The sequence below is a fragment of the Balaenoptera borealis genome, assembly GCF_965194805.1.
Source record: "Balaenoptera borealis genome assembly, chromosome: 6".
Lineage (NCBI taxonomy): Eukaryota > Metazoa > Chordata > Mammalia > Artiodactyla > Balaenopteridae > Balaenoptera > Balaenoptera borealis.
Window position 1 is genome coordinate 111,690,961 of NC_138863.1, and position 19,984 is coordinate 111,710,944.

The following is a 19,984-nucleotide window of genomic DNA, read 5'->3' on the forward strand; positions in this document are numbered from 1 at the left end:
TTAACTTAGGCCGTACTGGTTAGGAGATTTTTTTAAAAAACCTTTACAGTCAGCAGATTCTGAAGTTGACCTCCCAGGCTATATTTCGTTTGTGGTGATGTTTCTTCTCTTTCACATTATTTTGACTATTTCTATACTACTATTTTTTTCCTTTCTTCTCCACCCCTCAGTTCGGAGGAAAAGAGCTCCGAGATGAGGAACAGACAGCTGAGAGCATTAAGAACCAAATGACTGTGAAGGAATGGGAGAAAGTGTTTGAAATGAGTCAAGATAAAAATCTATACCACAATCTTTGTACAAGCCTGTTCCCTACTATACATGGTAAGAGTTCTATCCATTTGTGGCATAAACTTGAAATCAAAATAATGATTATAAAACAGCAACATGTGACTTCTTAAAACACACAAATCAGATTATGAAAGTTTTTTAGTGGGTTTAGAAGGGGTTTTAAAAAGTCATTTGTAAAAGGACAGATATTATACAATTCCACTTAAAATGAGGTACTTAGAACAGGTAAATTCACAGAGACAAAGTAGAAAGAGGTTACCTGGTGGGGAGGGAAATAGGGAATTGTTGTTTAATGGATAGAGTTTCTGTTTGGGATGATGAAAAGTTCTAGAAATGGATAGGGGTGATGGTTATAAAAGATGGTGAATGTACTTAATTCCACTGAACCACTTAAAAGTTGTGTATATTTTACCACAATTTTTTTTTTTTTCTGAAGGTTACTATTTTATTTACACAGATAGTTAAGGACTGGAAGAGAATAATGTTTGTTTTTTTTTAATTGAAGTATAGTTGATTTACAATGTTGTGTTAGTTTCAGGTATACAGCACAGTGATTCAGTTATATACATATATATATTCTTGTTCAGATTCTTTTCCTTTATAGGTTATTACAAAATATTGAGTATAGTTTCCTGTGCCATCCACTAGGTCATTGTTGGTTATCTATTTTATATATAGTACTGTGTATATATTAATCCCAACTTCCTAATTTATCCTCCCCACCTTCCCCCTTTGGTAACCATAAATTTGTTAGAGAATAATGTTAACTTAAACATCATTGGAAATAGATTATTCTTGACATGACTCTTACTAGGAAATGAACCTAGCAGAATTCTTAAATTATATTAAATTTACAAAAAAGTTCGGACTGCCCACAGCAAATTCTATACATGAAAACATTTTTATAAGTGTCTAACAACTGTAATCTACTTTTAACAAGTATCACTACCACAGGCAGGTAGTCAAATAAGTGCTCACTTACATTTTCTTTGGCTTGTTGATGCCCCTCTCCCATATTTCTTAAACTTGCCAAATGCAGTTTTTCCAAGTTCTTTATTTTCTGAGTTGGTGATTCCTCCCATTCTGTCCTTAGTTCTTCTGCCAAACGAGTGAGTTGCTGATTTCTCCTGTTTTATATCTTCTCTTATTTGTAAAGCAATATCTCTTTCTTGTTCTCGAACCTGTAGCAATCTTAGTTTTCGTCTTCTTTCAAAATCTTCCTTTAAAATGAAGGCTTCCTCATTAGGACTCAATTTCAGCTTGCCGGCGGCATTCATCACCTTTCTTTTCGTTTTCATGTAGTACTTTAAATATGAAGGTTCCAGGAAACGGGACCCCGGACTCAGGAACCGCGGCTCAGACAGAGAAGGTCTGGGCGGCCGCCACACAGCAGCCTCCCAACAGCCGTTTGTGCGCCTGCAGGGCGGCCATCACCGAGCCCCCGTCACTCTACCACAATGTTTTTTAAAAAGAAAAAAAAAAGGTCATTTAGTCTTCTTTTTTTCTGGCTTTAGGGTAGAACTGCACTTAAGTATATTCTAATATGCCAGATTAATATCCTGATCTTGTTTTTCTTTTTAGTTTTCATGGTGGAGAGAGATTTCTTGATGTTTTTTGGTTATATGTACTATGCCTATACCTTGTGGTTTCTTTCATATTTTCTTAGCTCTTGGTTACTAGCTGCTCACTGTCATTAAATCCCCTTGTGTGTTGAGGATTTGACTAAATTTTCAGATCTCATGCTTTACCCTTGTTTTTTCCATCCTTATCTTCCATTTTCAGTTGGAGTTATGGCAAGAATTCATAAGATTATGGGTATTTCTCTTAGGTATATACATATATTTTTAAGCTATTGGGATTTTTACAAGTATTTATTTATTTATTTATTTATTTATTTATTTGCCTGTATCGGGTCTTTGTTGCGGCACGTGGGATCTTTCATTGTGGTGTGCGGGCTCTTCATTGCAGTGCACGGGCTTCTCTCTAGTTGTGGCACACGGGCTCTAGAGCATGTGGGCTCAGTAGTTGTGGTATGCAGGCTCTCTAGTTGTGGTACATGGGCTTAGTTGCACCGCGGCATGTGGGATCTTAGTTCCCTGACCAGGGATTGAACCTGCGTGCCCTGCATTGGATGGCAGACTCTTAAGCACTGGACTACCAGGGAAGTCCCTAGGTATATACTTTTAATCATTGAAAGTTAACCTTTTTTTCTACTTAAAATATTTGGTCAATGAAATTGAACTGAAATTCTTTATGTTAATAATCCTTTGTGGATTTTAGAGTGTCCTCCCTTATAATGAGTAGGTGTCAAATTTTATGTTGCTCCATTCCCCCATAAATTAATCTGTTGCTACATAACAAATTATCCCAAAACTTCATGGCTTGAAGCAACAAACATTATCTCATACAGAATATAGGTCAGAAATTTGAGAGAGACTTAGCTAGGTGGTTCTGGCTCAGTCTCTAATGAGTTTGTAGCCAAGACGTCATCTGGGGCTGCAATCATCTGAAGGCTTCACTTGGGCTGGAGAATCCACTGACAAGGGAGCTCACTCACTGCTTATGTTAGTGCTAGTTGTCAGCTGGAAGCCTCAGTTCCTTGCCACATGAGTCTCTTCCATTGGGCTGGTTCAGTGTCCTCACAACACAGCAGCTGGCTTCCCCCAGAGCCTGCAATCCAAGAGAGCAGAGCAAGGAGGAAGCAAAGTGCTTCTCAGGACCTAGTGTCAGAAGTTACACACCTTCACTTCTACCATAGGCTATTTGTGGGAAGCAAGTTGCTAAGCCCAGCCACACTTAAGGAGAGGAGAATTAAGCCCCATCTAGAAAAGAGGATTATCAAATAATTAGTGGACCATTTTAAAACTACCACACCTCCAACACATTTGTTTCATATAGGTTATGAGTCAGAGAAATTTTGTTTATGGAATGGATTTTTAATTTTTTGCTTTTAAGGAGTGTTTTGTATAAATGTACCTAGCACTTTGTTGATGGAATTCACAGAAAGTCATAATAATTAAAACGGAAAAATGTTTCTTCCCGTATCACATTTCTAAAAATCTGGTGTTGTCTTTTTTTTAAATTGTGCATTTCCTTCTTATATTGCATTTATAAACAGTTCTTAGAAGCAGCTGTAAATCACATTCAGCATCTTATCTAATCCATATCAGTTCAATTAGCTTGTATTTATATTCAGCACGGGTCACTGTACCTGATACAAAAGAAGTAAGTCATGGACCATTTCCTCAAACTCTTGGTAGAGCTGTAAGACTTGCCTTTAGAAAGAACTAGTAAATGTGGTAGGCTGTCGTGGACATAGTTTATTTATGGGGAGAGATATTTGAGGACTGTGACATAGGGAAAGGCTTTGTTTAGGAAGTAGGACTTACGGACAAGGAGAGGCTCTTAGAATGGTGAGCACTGGCATCTATGATAAGGTGAAGACATTAGGACAGTGACTGGGTGACTTTACGTTCACAGGACAAGAACCAGATATTTTTACTCTAGTCTTAGCTTTGCTTCAGCTGTCTCTGCTCTTTTGGTTGGTAAATATGCCTTTGTAGTTTCCTGTGAAATTGTTTAACCTCATGTTGAAAAATACCTTGGGTTTTCATTTCAGGCAATGACGAAGTAAAACGGGGTATCTTGCTGATGCTCTTTGGTGGTGTTCCAAAGACAACAGGGGAAGGAACCTCTCTTCGAGGGGACATAAATGTTTGCATTGTTGGTGACCCAAGTACAGCTAAGAGCCAGTTTCTCAAGTAAGTGTTTGCCTGAGATAGTACAGCAGAGAAGACAATATGTGTAGTTCCAGGCTTTCTGTGCTACCAAGAATGCAGTCAGTGTGCCCTTACCAGAGCAGGAGTATAAATTATGACTGTTGAATATATAACTCTCTTAGGTTAAGTACACCTTAATTTGTTAAGTAGAATGTAACAACATTTTACAATTTTTTGGATTAGGGAAAAATTGTAATTCCAATCCCACATAGAATTCTTTTAATCTTTGTGTAAAAGTCTTTGAATATATGAATATATATTTTCATGGTTATAAGTCACAGCATGCATATTTTTAATTTTAATTTACCCTAAATATTTTTCCATGTTTCTTTATTTTCACGATTGTTGTTTTTTGTTGGTATAACTTACAAAATCATTCCCCTAGCCTGATATTAGACAATTTAACAGTAATTTATTTTAATGGTCAAATACAGTGAACATCATAATGTGTATAAGTTTTTATTTTATTATTTTCCTTTGGGTAAATTCCTAGGCATAGGATTGCTGAGATTAAGAATACAAACATCCTTAAGGTTCTTAAATAGGACACTCTTTCCAAAAACAGTGTGATAAAGATGAGACATTTTATGCTAAACTTATCAGTATGAGTACTACTTTAGCAATTTTTGCTTATTTTTAAAAGCTATAATAAAATACTTGCTTACTTTCAAACTTTTAAGAAACTTAGAGGTCAAGATAATAGCAACCAGTTTTTGAGCACTTGCTGTGTTCTTGGTGCTGTGTGTGTGTGTGTGTTATGTCTTATCCTACCAGCATCCAGACAGGCATGTAATATTATTCTCTTTTTTTAGGGAGGCAATCAAAACTTCTCTGAGCCTCAGTAATTTCCCTAACTTCATAGAGCTGACAAGTGACTCTTAAGCCATGAATATTAGAACTCAGCATTTTGACTGCAAAGCATGTGCTCTTCATATTATATCAAGCTGCCTTTCCTTTATTTGTTTGGGAAATTTTTAACATGGCAATGTTCTAGAACCTGAAACATTTTTAGCTGAAGTTTTGTAACTAAATACTATTTCCTTCAAGTATATCAGGGACTGAGTTCTAGATTTGAAGGTAACAGTCCTGTGTTAAGAGAATTCTCTTTTTTTTCTCCTCATTTCCTCTGCCCCTGCCTCCCATCTCTCCCACCACCACCACAGAAAGATGTACTGCATTGTTGCCTCTGAGCGGTATTATACATGATTATGTTTGCTTTTTAACAATATTAAGTCTTTTGATCCATGAACATGGGATATCTTTCCATTTATTTAGGTCTTCTTTAATTTCTTTCAATAATGTTTTGTAGTTTTCAGGGTATAAGCTTGCTCTTCTTTTATTAAATTTATTCCTAAGCATTTTATTCTTTTTGATGCTATTGTAAATGGAACAGTTTTTGTAGTTTCATTTTTGGGTTGTTTATTACAAGTGTGTAGAAATACAATTATTGATCTTTTATCTTGCAGCATTGCAAGAACTGACTTATTAGTTCTAACTGTTTTAGTGGATTCCATAGGATTTTCTGTTGACAAGATCATGTTAACTGCAAATGGTGATAGTTGTTGTTTCTTTCAAATCTGGGTGACTTTTTCTTGCCTAGTTGCCCTGGCTGAACCTTTCAGTATAATGTTGAATAGAAGTGGCAAGAGCAGACCCCTAAGTCTTGTTCCTGCTCTTAGGGGGAAATCATTCAGCCTTTTACCTTAAGTATGATGTTAGCTGTGGGTTTTCATAGATGCCCTTTACCAGATTGAGGGAAAGTCTCTTCTAGTTAGTTGAGTTTTTATCATGATGGGTGTTAGATTTTTTGACATGCTTTTTCTGCATCTGTTAGGTGGTTCTTATCATTTTTTAATATGGCACGTTATTGATTCTTAGATGTTAAACCAACCTTGCCTTTTTGGAATAAATCTCCCATCTAGTTTTGTTTTGTTTTCATTTTTTTGTTGTTGTTGTTTGTTTGCTTTGTTTTTTGTTTGTTTGTTTTCATTTTAAGTGCAAGGCCTTCTAATAGATCATTTTTGCTGAACTCTTTATTATCGATTGTTTTTGCCATGTATGGACTTCACCTTCCTTTAACAGGAATGGATTTGACCTATTTAAAAGACCAAAGGAGAAAAGGCTTTCTGTTTGGTCTATGGCATGTGTCTTTATGAATTGCTTTTTTTTCTTAATGCCTCTTTCAAATGTTCTTTTAGAAATTTAAATTCTTACCTGACATAAGCCATAACCAGCTGATAATCCTGAAAAGGATGCTTTGTAGTCATATGTTAATGAATATGATAACCTTGAACAGGCACGTGGAGGAATTCAGTCCCAGAGCTGTCTACACCAGTGGCAAAGCATCCAGTGCTGCTGGCTTAACAGCAGCTGTTGTGAGAGATGAAGAATCTCATGAGTTTGTCATTGAGGCTGGAGCTTTGATGCTGGCTGATAATGTAAGAACATTTTACCCTCTTGGGTATAAAGAAATCAGAATATCCCCTACCCTATCAGTAAAGGCCTATAAGTTCCCATTAAGGAGATGTCCTCTTTTTAATAAGTACTTTTAGTAAATAATTCATGGTTTTATTAATTTAGAAATTGGGATTGTCATCATTAATCAGCACTTTCTGAACTTCTCTAGAGCGTATTACGTGCCCTGAGCTTGTGTTTGCTGTGACTAGTACTTCTGAGCAGTTTTCCTTTCTAGACTGTGACACATCTATGAGTATATCTATTGCATTTCGCATGTATTTGTCACAGATCAATTAGCTCTGTGAATGCGTGTAAATTGTAGCTATATATACTTATAAACATTATGTTCCAACTCCATCCTTCACTTTCCCAGTCTAAAGTCAACACTGAGGTAACCCAGAATATTTTGACCCTGAGATTTACACTAGGTTTTTATGTTGAATAAAAGTGCAGTAAGTAACTGCATGTTTTTAGTTTCACTCTTGGTTTAAAATGAGTCAAAAGAGTATGGTCCCCTCGAGCTCTGGGAATTATTGTACTATCTTTAGTAGAGGGAGTTAGGATTGCTTACTTACCTATCTTAGTTGTTTAAAAGAACTGAAAGGTCTCTGTGGTAGCAAACTTTGAGTTTCCTTGCCGTTTGACATCTGAAAGGCAGTTTCTTATGCTAGGTTTGTTTGGTTACAGGGTGTATGTTGTATTGATGAATTTGATAAGATGGAGGTGCGGGATCAAGTTGCTATTCACGAAGCTATGGAACAGCAGACCATCTCCATCACTAAAGCAGGAGTGAAGGTATGTGTGTCCACTTCTGTTCCATTGCATCATGCCTTAGCCTTGTAGATTAATGTAGCTCTAGATGATCACTTGGATAAAATGCATTACTTCAACATGAAATGCAGTTTACTGAAACGGAAAACACAGCCTTGAGGATTATTAATCAAGTTGACGGATTATTTAAATGAAAATAATAAGTACAATGTTGTAACTAGCATTAGAGAGAAATCAAACTTTAAAAATAAAAGTAATACATTCAAATAGTTAAGAAAAATGTAAGCAATACATTAAAACATAAGTTAAAAAGAGAAATCTTCCCCTCCAACTCCTAGCACCAGTAGATACTCAGAAGTATCTGCTGAGTTTATGTCCCTTTTAGGAATATTTTATCATAAATAAGCATAATACACATACAGTTTTGTTCCTTGTTCATTTAACTTCATAATTTTATTTTGGTAATCTTTCTATACCAGTATATATTAGATCCACTTGTCTTTTTATTACTCCATGATTTTCAATTGTACATACCCCCGTTTGGCTCATTAGACTCTTATAAGGAAGAGTGACATTCAGGTCATTTCCAGCCTTTAGTATTAAAAACAATATTGTAAACATCCTTGTACACATCTTCCTGTACCTAGCTGCAAGGTAAATTCTTAGTAAGAAATTGCTGGCTTAAAGGGTGTGCACATCATACCATCAACATCATATGGGAGTACCTGTTGCTATATATTATCAGACTTTAATTTTGATGATTCACTGGGTGAAAGATGATATCTTACTCTTTTGGTTTGCATTTAGTTAATTATGAATGAGGTTGAGCATTTTGTCATATGCCATTACAGTTGTCTTTTTAAACCTGTCACAATTTTTCCTTTTGTGGTCAGGCTACTCTAAACGCCAGGACATCCATTTTGGCAGCAGCAAACCCAATCGGTGGACACTATGACAGATCAAAATCATTGAAACAGAATATAAACTTGTCAGCTCCTATCATGTCCCGATTTGATCTCTTCTTTATACTTGTGGATGAATGTAATGAGGTAACTACATGAGCTATCGCTCTGAGCTTCCTTTATTATTTCCAGTTTGGGTAATTGAGTGAGACAAGCCTGGAGGATGTACTCCTGAAGAACTGGTGCATGTGTTGGCACTGACCTTTCATTTCTGTCAGAGTGGCACAGGATTGGACAGAGGTTTATTAAGCAACTGAAAATCACTTGAATTGCTGGTTCTGCTTAATTGTTTTGAGGAATATCAAGTTTTTTGGTTTTGTTGCTGTTTTTGTTTTGTTTTTGGTTTTTTTGTGTGTTTTTTTTAAAGATTTATTACTTACTTATTTACTTATTTATTTATGGCTGCACTGGGTCTTAGTTGCAGCGTGCGGGATCTTTTGTTGTGTTGCGTAGGCTTCTCTCTAGTTGTGGCATGCAGGTTTTCTCTTCCCTAGTTTTGGTGCACAGGCTCCAGGGCACGTGGGCTCTGTAGTTTGTGGCACTCAGGATCTCTAATTGAGGCGCACAAGCTCAGTAGTTGTGGCGTGCGAGCTCAATAGTTGTGGCGCGCGGGCTTAGTTGCTCCATGGCATGTGGGATCTTAGTTCCCTGACCAGGGATCGAACCTGTGTCTCCTGCATTGGAAGGCAGATTCTTAACCACTGGACCACCAGGGAAGTCCCCTTGTTACTGTTTTTTAATTCTCAAATAAAAAGTATTTCAGTTAATTCCCAACCATACTCTTTAAGATTTTTATTAGATTTTTGTTTTTGTTCTTTCATTAAGGTTGAAAAGAACTGGGGTACCAAACAAATTTCTTTTTTTTTTTTTTTTTTTCAAATTGAGTCATTTGTCTTCCTCTGTCTTCCTATCAAATTATTGCATGTGTCACATTTTTTTTTCCTAATTATGTAAGAGTGTTAAGATTGAATATAAAATTGCAGATTTAGGGACTTCCTTGGTGGCGCAGTTGTTAAGAATCTGCCTGCTAACTCAGGGAACACAAGTTCGAGCCCTGGTACGGGAAGATCCCACATCCCGCGGAGCAACTAAGCCCGTGCGCCGTAACTACTGAGCCTGTGCTCTAGAGCCCGTGAGCCACAACTAGTGAGCCCGTGTGCCACAACTTCTGAGGCCCGCACACCTAGAGCCCATGCTCCACAACAAGAGAAGCCACCACAATGAGAAGCCCGTGCACCGCAATGAAGAGTAGCCCCCTCTCGCTGCAACTAGAGAAAGCCTGCGCGCAGCAAAAAAGACCCAATGCAGCCATAAATTAAAAAGTAAATAAAAGAAAAAAATTTTTTTAAACTGCAGATTTACTTACATTCTAACATGTTAGTATTAGAGTTATTTATACTTAGACTTAAATATTTAACAACATTGCACATCTCAGATGTGCACAGAAGTACAAAATGACCTTCTGTAGAAGGTCATGTTGTACTGTACTTTTAACTGCTGAGCATGGAGGTCCTACGTTACATTAGGTACAATGCATACCTCTTGCTTACAGCAAAATTTTAAATTTATCTAGATAAAATTTGCCTTCCATTAATGTGAATGTTTAAAGGGTTTTCGTTTTTTATGTTTGGGTTTTGTTCTTTTCCTTCACAAATCTATATAAATGTTTAACCCAGTCCCCTCCCCCCCCATTGTTGGGCATTGTCTGATTTTCATATATTTCTGTCTATACATAATTTACTAAATTAGTTTTTTAGCTTTTTAATTAGAAATAATTTCAAACTTACAGAAATGTTGCAGGAAACACAATAGTGCATATAATACTCATATACCCTTTATTCAGTTCACATATTAACTTTTTGCCCCGTTTGCTTTACCATTTGCTCTGTATCTCTATTTTTCTGTACTATTTGAGAGTAAATTGCATATTTTTAGTATGATTTTATTTTTTTCAATGTTAATGGTTCTATGATGATCATCATTCGTATGTTCATAAGCGGCAATGTAATGTAGTGGCTAGGAGGATGGACTCTGAAACTAGACTCTTCAAATCCTTGCTCTATTACTAACTGTGTGGACAAGTTACTTAATCTTTCCAGGCCTCAATTTATTCATCTGTAAAATGGGGGTAATATTATCTACCTAATAAATTTTTTTGTGAGGGTTGCATGAATTAATGCTTCTAGACACACTTAGGGCCCTAGAAATCTTATTTCTGCCATATTAAAGTCAGTAAATTCCTTCAGGAATAGTCTTAGAATAGGGCAAAGGTATATATTTAAACTTTTGATTTTGGATGTGTTACTAAATTTTCGTCAGAAACTTGAACCCATTAATACATCTTACAGTGGCATATTAGAGCTTGTTGTTAGCTATAAAAAATTTCTTAATGCCTGGGATAGTCTGGAGTGGATATTACTATAACTGATTAAAATGATTTTCTTATTTTGAATTAGGTTACAGATTATGCTATTGCTAGGCGAATAGTAGACTTGCATTCAAGAATTGAAGATTCAATTGATCGTGTGTATTCCGTTGATGATATCAGGAGGTATCTTCTTTTTGCAAGACAGTTTAAACCCAAGGTAACCTGCCCTTTTGTACTGTAATTGGGCATAATGAGTATATGAAAGTGGCATTTAAACAAAAGCGTTGTATGGAAATTAACTGAACCTGACTTGTTTGGGTGTTTCTTTAAGGTCGTTTGGTTGGTTGGTTGGTTGGTTGGTTTGATTTCGGTTTGGGTTTTTTGGTTTCTTTTTGGTTTTTTTGAGAACAGTTTGTTTCCTCAGAGAGACTTGAGAAAAGGGAATTTTTTAAAAGTCTGAAAAATTCCATTTCTTTTACTTTTTAGGTACTAATAAAAAGATTTTTATGGGTGAACAGTTTTGAATAACCAAGTAAAGTAGGATACCCTTTTATTTCAACCATTATTCCAAAGAATCTTAAAACTGCATGTGCTTAAATCAGTAGTCTACTGAATGCTCTCGAATCTGTCTCTGAGGAAAGCTTGGATTCCTCTAGGTTATTGTAATGAACATGAGTAACTCTTTAACAGTACAAGATCCAGGGTGCTCACTTGGACGTTTATTTTTAAGATAAACCTCCAAAATGCATATTTTTTTTGACATTTTCCTAAAGTAGAGTACAAAAAAAAAATTTGTTTGATTCTGGTTGAGGTTTTTACACTCTTTCTGGCTTGACTTTTGGGAGTTATGCTTAGATTTTAATTATCTATCACCTTCACTTGATTACCCATAATATTGGGATTGACTCACTGTCCCAAGGGAAGGGTAAAGCACTTTTGTTTGCAGAGGCATTTGTTCTCCATGACTGCGCTGGTCCCTCTTGACCTTGGCATGCTTAATATGCTTAGTTCCTTGCTCTGAAAAACAGTATTCTTTAGTATGCCTCATTTTGTTGTTATTATTTAACTAATAATAAGGTTGTTATTATTTAACTAATAATAAGGTATATATACAGTAGGGGATATGTTCCAAGACCCCCAGTGGATGCCAGAAACCACAGATAGTACCAAGCCCTATATGTACGATGTTTTTTCCTATACGTACATACCTGTGATAAAGTTCAGTTTATAAGTTAGGCACAATAAGAGAATATCTGAATTGCCAGCATTACTACTATTGCACTTTGAGGCCATTATTAAGTAAAATAAGGGTTACTTGAACACAAGCACTATGTTACCCTAACAATTGATCTGATAACCAAAATGGCTACTAAGTGACTAGTAAGCAGGTAACATATACAGTGTGGATACACTGGATAAAGGGATGATTCTCATCCCAGGTGGGACATTGGACAGCATAAAATTTCATCACACTTCTCAGAATGGTGCACAATTTAAAACTTATGAAATTGTTTATCTCTGAGATTTCCTATTTAATATTTTCAGACTTCAGGTGACCGCAGGTAACTGAAACCACAGAACGTGAAGCCACTGATAGGGGGCAGTATTATATATATTGACTTCTCTTTTTCCCAAAGACTGCATAAGTTAATTAACTGAGCCTCAAGAATAGCCTGAGTAGTAATTTGTTTAATGAGCTTTGGCATCTTGGGTATAAAAGTATACATTGTTTAGAAATGGTCATTTGCTTAAATACTAACTCTACTGTCTTCCTATTCATAAAATTAGTACATGGAATTCATAGTCCTCCTTTGTATTAGTTTCTTTTGAAAGGCATTTCAGTATTAATTTCTTGTCATTGGTTTCAAAGTTTGGACCTTCTCAGTTCCCCCAGAGTATCTTCACCTGGGAGGCTCTTAAACTTAATGTTTAAAGCCACTCGCATTAAGTAGAGAAATGCTCTGACTTCACTGATATTCTGAAACAGATTTCTAAAGAGTCAGAGGACTTCATTGTGGAACAGTATAAACGCCTCCGCCAGAGGGATGGTTCTGGAGTAACCAAATCTTCATGGAGGATTACAGTGCGACAGCTTGAGAGCATGATCCGTCTCTCTGAAGCAATGGCTCGGATGCACTGCTGTGATGAGGTATCAAAGTCACTCTAACATAATGGGAAAGAGAAATTGATTTGTTGGCTTACAAGCTGTTTTTATGTTTGGTATAGGACATACTAGCATTCGCTGCAGATTTATTTTTATATAACTGTTGAGTGCTCATAGGATACATGACCCCTGACCCTGGGGTTTTTCCCTTGAAGAATGTTGCTGTCAACCATTTATTGAATGTACTAGTTAGATTAATGATAATGAGATAATCATGACATAGATTATAGAGTACATACATATAGAAGTGAGTTCAAGATTAATGCCATTCATTCAAGGAAAATTTGTTTAAACCCTACAATGTGCTAGGCCTGTGGACAGGGGATACAGATATGATAATGTAGCCTCCAGTCCTAAGAAGGGAATTCTCCTCCTTTGTATAACATGTGGATATTAAATTGTTCTTTGAGCCCTGGGTTCTACAGGTACATGTCAGTGGGTATTTAGGGAGTAAATGGGGAGCAGAATGGAAGGACGCCCTCATCTCTGCTTCAGGCAAATAAGCCCTGCTTTTATCTAGCTTTATATTTTAGACGGTGTAAGATTTTGTTTGAGGAAGGAGTTTGGCTATTTTTCTTAATAGTATGATTGAGGTATAATTCACATAGAGGAAAATGTACAGCTTTGACTTTTTACATACACCCTTGTGGCCACTCAGCTCATAACATAGAAGGTTTACATCATCCTAGAAAGTTCCCTTGCACCCTTCCTTCCCCAGAAGTAACCACTGTTCTTACTTCATTCACCATTTCTATCCCATAGATTTCATTTTTTGGCTTTTTTCCTTTTGTCTAATTTTTCAAATTCTCTGATGTGGTGCTTTACTGTTTACAAAATACTTTCACACTGTCTTACTTGTTATTCTTTGATTCTCCTGACATTTAATGGACATCTTTGTAAGTTAGGAGATGAATAAAAGAGCCCCTGTCTTCCATTGCTGATAGTTTGGTGGGAGCAAGACATATGTTTAATTAAGCATGTGAAATATGAGAGAGGATATTATGATAGAGTGTCATCAGCAAAGAGTACAGAGATCAATGAATTCTTTCATAACAAAGGTGGAGGGTTTGGGGAGATGCCAACATTTAAACTGAATCACTGAAGGGTGTATAGAATTTTGGTAGGCATTTTTAGAGTGAAGGTGGAAAGTTTAGCAAGAGTGTAGGGTATTGGGAGGAATGTAGTGGAATCTGTAGAGAAAGAATAGGGCATGATGGAGGGGAATTCTTAAAAACCATGCTAACATTTGTACCTTTTTTTTTTTCTTCATTGTAATGTTTCTTAAAATGAGTTTCACAGAACTGACGTGTCTTGGAGAATTTCTAACAGATTTTTCTTTCCTTTTTTTGGTTTTTCAGTAGGTAGCAAATTCACATGATATGAAATAAATATACATCTATATGCATATATATATACACAGATACAGTTCCTGAATAAAATCGAGTGTTTTTGCATATGTTTAAGAGCCATTTCTACTTCCTTTTATGATCATATTCTTTGTTCATTTTTTACTTATTGTTTTATTAGAAAGGCCTCCCCCACTCTAAGATTATAAAAGAATTTTCTCAGGATTTCCTCGGGCATTTAGATGGTTTCATTGTTTGTATTTAAATCATTCAAACATTTGGTATTTATCCTGCTGTAAGATGTGAGGTGTAAATCAGTTGATTCTTTTTCAGCTAGTTTCCTAGTTGTTCCAACACCACTTACTGAACAATCCATCTTTTCCATACTGGTTTGGTACACTTTTATTATATATTAAATTCTTGTGCTTGTTAGGATCTTTTTCTGAATTCTGTTCCTGTGCTGTCTCAGCCTCCTCTTGCATTAGTACCACAATATTTTAAATGTTCTCTTTTGTTCCACTGCATTGTTCTCTTTTGGCTGTTGTGAACTTAATAGCCAGCTGGCTTTATTTTGTTTGGGTTTTTATTGATTATTGATATTCACTGTTTGAGGAAAGCATCCTAGGAACTTGTTTGGAAAACCCAGGAATTTTTGAACAAAGCACTAACCATTCTGTCTCTAGACTGCTGTTCTAATCTACAGATTCTGAACTTGAGCTACAACATTTCCAGCCTCCAGCCACCTCTGCTCACTTCAGACTGGCCCACATAATCCTGATTGGCAAGAACCAATTCCTTAATACCTATCCTATTGCTCCTGAATTCAGTGGTTTTTGTATACTGACAGACTCCTTGGTTTGTCTGAAGTCAAGGGCAGATTCTGTTGACATTCAAGGACCTCTCTGTTCAGCCCTGAAATGGGTTTTTCCTCCAATTGCATGGCTTGTCCCTATACTTGTGCTACTAAATGTATAAAGGTATATAATTATACCACCCCCTAGATTTTCCGATTGTTGAATATATTGTGAAATGTGAAATACATTCACCCTTAAAGCTATCTATCCATTTATCTTTATTTCAAAAATCTGAACATAGAGCCAGCATATACTTGAGCTCAGTATTTGAGGTGAAATTAAATATGAATAAAATAAAAATAGTACACCCCCCAAAAAATTATTGATATTGAGAATATGTTAAATTTATATGTTAATATGGAGAATTGACTTCTTTATGATGATTTTTCCTGTCTAAGAAAACATAATAGTGGTTAGAATCTAGATTATGCCACTATAAAAATCTCAGCTGTTTAAAACAGAAACAATTATATTTTTTTGCTCGTGCTTCATGTTCATTTATGTTAGCCAGAAGCTCTCCGCTTCACATCGCTCAGAAATTCAGGCTGATGTAAAGGCTTTCTTGACATACACTTCTATGATCACAGAAGATAGAGAAAAGACAAGGTGAATCATATGCCATTTCTTAACCTTCTGTCTAGAAATGACGTGACACTGCTGGTCACATTTCATTGGTCAGAGGAATTAACATGGCCATACCTAAGTTCAAGAGGTTAAAGCAGTGCCTTCCTTTCAGGTGTCTAGAATGAGAAAAGCAAACATTCGTTAACAGTTCTGAGTACCAGAGACCTCATTATCTTTCCACTTATGTCTTTTGTTTCACTCAATAGGTTTTAAAGTTCGTATGATTTTTGCATGTTTCTTGTTGAATTTATTTCTTGATATTTTGTTATTTTTGTGGGTATTGAAGGTAGACTTTTTTTCATTTTATATTTTAACTGGTTGTTGCTTGTATATATGAACTATTGATTTCTGTATGCTAGTTTTGTACCATACTGATACCTTTTGTTTGTAGTAGTGTTTCAGTTGAGTCTGTTGATTTTCCAGATTTTTGTTCTTATTTGCAAATGATAAATGGTGTATGTTTTTCTTTCTATTCTTATTGAAAAGTAAACTTAATCTTTTCCCATATTCTCCACTAATTTACTTTTGCTGTTGCAATACAATGTCTAATAATTATGACACTGGACATTTTTTTCTTGTTCCTAATTGGCTCTGTGGCTGAGATACAATGTGTTTTTATCAATAGGAACTATACATTTATTATTATATCTTGAATATTTTTATCAAGAAGATTTTTTTTTTTTTTGGCCAGTTGTCTTTTTAGTGTGTATAGAGTTAATCATGATTTTTTTTTTCTCCTGGATCTATTAAAATGAAAAATAATTTAATAGACTTTCTAATGTCAAGCCTTCCTGGAATAAATCCCACTTTTTTAATGCATTTGGCTTCTGTTTGCTGTTATTTAGAATTTTTAAAGCAGTACTCATAAAAAACATTGATTTCCGTTTGTTTTTGCAGTCTGTTTTATTATCGTGGTTATTTCATTTAAATTTTTGAAAGTTTTCCCCTTTTTTCTCTATTCTAGAATGGTTTTCTATTGCATTAAAATTATCTGCTGTTTTACTGATATGAATTCTCAAGTAAAACTCTCTGGGTCTAGTGTATACAATTTGGATGCATGGTTCTTAATTTCTGCCATGGAAGTCAGTCTTGTTTAGATTTTCTATCTCTTCTTGGGTCAGTTTTGGTAAGCTACATTTTCCTAGAAAAGTATCCACTACCAAGAGTTGTTTCAGAGTTTAATAATATCCAGTTAGAATGTGTTTTTTTGGTTGCTTGTTTTAATTTTACTGCATTGTGATTAGAAAATGATGTCTATGTTTTTCATTTAGTTTTTTGCTTTTTTGGAATTTGGTTTTTTGGATGCTTTGTAGCCCAGAGCCCATTTCCATAAGTGTTCCATGAGTACTTCAATGGAAGGCCTAGTCTCTGTTTACAGTGTATATAATTTTATATATATCTGTGAAGGGGGAGGTTACCTTATTATGTTACATAGGTTTTCTATTTTTTTGTGGGTTTTTTTGGTCTACTGTATCTTCTCTAGATTGAAAGTTAAAAGTCTCCTATGGGGACTTCACTGGTGGTGCAGTGGTTGAGAATCTGCCTGCCAATGCGCAGGGGACACGGGTTCGAGCCCTGGTCTGGGAAGATCCCACATGCCGCGGAGCAACTAAGCCCGTGAGCTACAGCTACTGAGCCTGCGCTCTGGAGCCCGTGAACCACAACTACTGAAGCCCGCGTGCCTAGAGACCGTGCTCCGCAACAAGAGAAGCCACCACAAGGAGAAGCCCGGGCACCGCAAATGAAGAGTAGCCCCCACTCGCTGCAACTAGAGCCTGCGCACAGCAACAAAGACCCAATGCAGCCAAAAATTAATTAATTAATTAATTAATTAATTAAAAGAAAAGTCTCCTATGAATAGTTTTTATTTCTCTACCAACATAGTTATTGTCTCTTTGTATTTATCCTTTTTTCTCCTGTAATTTCTATTTTACTGATATTGTTGTTCTCTTAACTGATACATATATTTTCATTGAGATTTGTACCTTCTAACTTTGTCTCATTTATGCTTTTTGGCCTGAACTCCACCTTGCTTTCTTTCTTTGGTATCCCTTTGCCTAACTTTTTACTATTTTTCGGCATTTCTGAGTAAGTTTAAGTGTGTCTTATATACATACACAGCATAGAGTCGGATTTTGTTTTGTGATGCAAACAAAATTTTTTTTAGTATGTAAGTTAAACCCATTTACATTTATTGGTATGAGAGAGGTTTATTTGGGTTTTTGTTTTTGTTTTTGTTTCTTTTTATAGTTGATATGATTTTTCATTTTGTGGTCACTTTGCTTTTGCTTGTGTGTGTAGTTCTGAGACTCAGAAAGTTATTTTATTTTAGTGGTTACTTTTATTATTATAACTTTATATTGTATCCTTAGTTCTCTGTTGGTTCTCTACTATGAAGTGATAAAATTAGCATGTTTCATCTTCTTTCTTCTTCCCTTCCCTCCCAACCACCTGATTTTAGTAAATAATATTTTACTGTTTACCTTTGCACAGTCAGATATGCTTATCCATGGCTTGATTTATCATCTGTTACAGATGAGAGGCAATCAGCAAAATTTTTTTTTTTAATTGGGATATAGTTGTTTTACAGTGTTGTGTTAGTTTCTACTGTACAGCAAAGTGGAGTTCCCTGTGCTATACAGCAGGTTCTCATTAGTTATCTATTTTATACCTATTAGTTAGTGTATATATTTGTCAATCCCAATCTCCCAATTCATCCCACCCCCCCTTTCCCTCCTTGGTGTCCATACATTTGTTCTCTATGTCTTTCTGCCTTGCAAAAAGATTGATCTGTGCCATTTTTCTAGATTCCACATATATGTGTTGATATATGATATTTGTTTTTCTCTTTCTGACTTACTTCATTTTGTATGACAGTCTCTAGGTCCATCCACGCCTCTACAAATGACCCAATTTCGGTCCTTTTTATGGCTGAGTAATAGTCCATTGTATATATGTACCGCGTCTTCTTTAACCATTCATCTGTCGATAGGCATTTAGGTTGCTTCTGTGACCTGGCTATTGTAAATAGTGCTGCAGTGAATATTAGGGTGCATATGTCTTTTTGAATTAATGGTTTTCTCTGGGTATATGCCCAGTAGTGGGTCATATGGTAATTCTATTTTTAGCTTTTTAAGGAACCTCCATACTCTTCTCCACAGTGGCTGTATCAATTTACATTCCCACCAACAGTGCAAGAGGGTTCCCTTTTCTCCATGTCCTATCCAGCATTAATTGTTTGTAGATTTTTTGATGATGGCCATTCTGACTGGTGTGAAGTGATACCTCATTGTAGTTTTGATTTGCATTTCTCTAGTAGTTAGTGATGTTGAGCATCTTTTCATATGCGTCTTGGCCATCTGTATGTCTTTGGAGAAATGTTTATTTACATCTTCCTCTCATTTTTTGGGCTATCGGCAAATTTACTCCCATCTCTCGGGTCTCCCTGTACCCCTCTATCTTCAGGACATATACCATTTACATTTTGCTCTGTCACTCTTAATTCCCACGTTTGTTTAAGTCTTAGTTTTGTAGCTAAATATGTGCAAGGCATGATCATTGGAGATAAATTTGTTATGATTTCTAACTTATCACTTTGCTGATTGAAATTTGGCCTTTTTTCAAGGGTTTGATGAAAAAGATGAGTTCATGGGAATAATATTCCCTGAGTGTTATGTTCAACAGGGTTATTTGTAGTCTTTACCTGAATGACATCCAACCTCTGGCTCATATTTTCTTTTCTTATAAATTTTTCTACTGTATCCTGACATCACTTGTTCTTTGGGAAAATCTGAGGCCAGCCCTTGATTATTAATTTTTCCTCCATAAGTAGTTTGATATTTTTCTCTTTCCAAAGTATTCTTTCTTATTTTTATAGACCAGTAAGCTTACTAGGATATGTCTTGATATTGACTGTTCTCAAATGGCTTAAAGTTTCATTGCAGGTGGTAATGTATTTAAAGAAAAAAAAAAAAAAGGCTGCTCTGCTAGGTTTATCTGTTGTTAGGGGCTCAGCTCGTTAGGAAGGGAGTAGATTTAGAGAGACTGTTGGTTATTTATACAAGGACTTAAATCAATCTCCCCCCGCCCCCAAATAGACTTGTAATTTTTCTTCTAAGTAAGCTTTTTTTTGAGGCAAAACATACGTACAGAGAGTGCACAAATCACAAGTGTACAGTTCTGTTAACTTTCAGTGAACATATCTATGTAATCTATACCCAGATCAGGAAGCTCTCTAAGAGCTACCCTTTCAGTTTGTTTACAGTCACTGCTACCATTCTCTGAGGATAACCTTTTTTTTTTTTCTTTATGGTTATATAGTAGTCTAACCATACTTTTCCTGATGGTTAGTTAGGTTGTTTTCAACCTTTT

General features: G+C 35.8%; 1 protein-coding gene across 2 annotated transcripts in view; it reads left to right on the top strand.

Annotated features, from left to right (window-relative positions):
* Window positions 1–19,984, top strand: part of MCM6 (minichromosome maintenance complex component 6) — a 43,068-nt gene that overhangs the window by 15,797 nt on the left and 7,287 nt on the right. For both annotated transcript variants that reach the window (XM_082397855.1, XM_082397856.1), the window contains exons 7-13: window positions 171–321; window positions 3,908–4,049; window positions 6,364–6,505; window positions 7,212–7,319; window positions 8,189–8,344; window positions 10,714–10,842; window positions 12,613–12,774. In XM_082397855.1, the coding sequence (XP_082253981.1) occupies window positions 171–321; window positions 3,908–4,049; window positions 6,364–6,505; window positions 7,212–7,319; window positions 8,189–8,344; window positions 10,714–10,842; window positions 12,613–12,774 (990 nt within the window). The remainder of the gene's footprint in view (window positions 1–170; window positions 322–3,907; window positions 4,050–6,363; window positions 6,506–7,211; window positions 7,320–8,188; window positions 8,345–10,713; window positions 10,843–12,612; window positions 12,775–19,984) is intronic.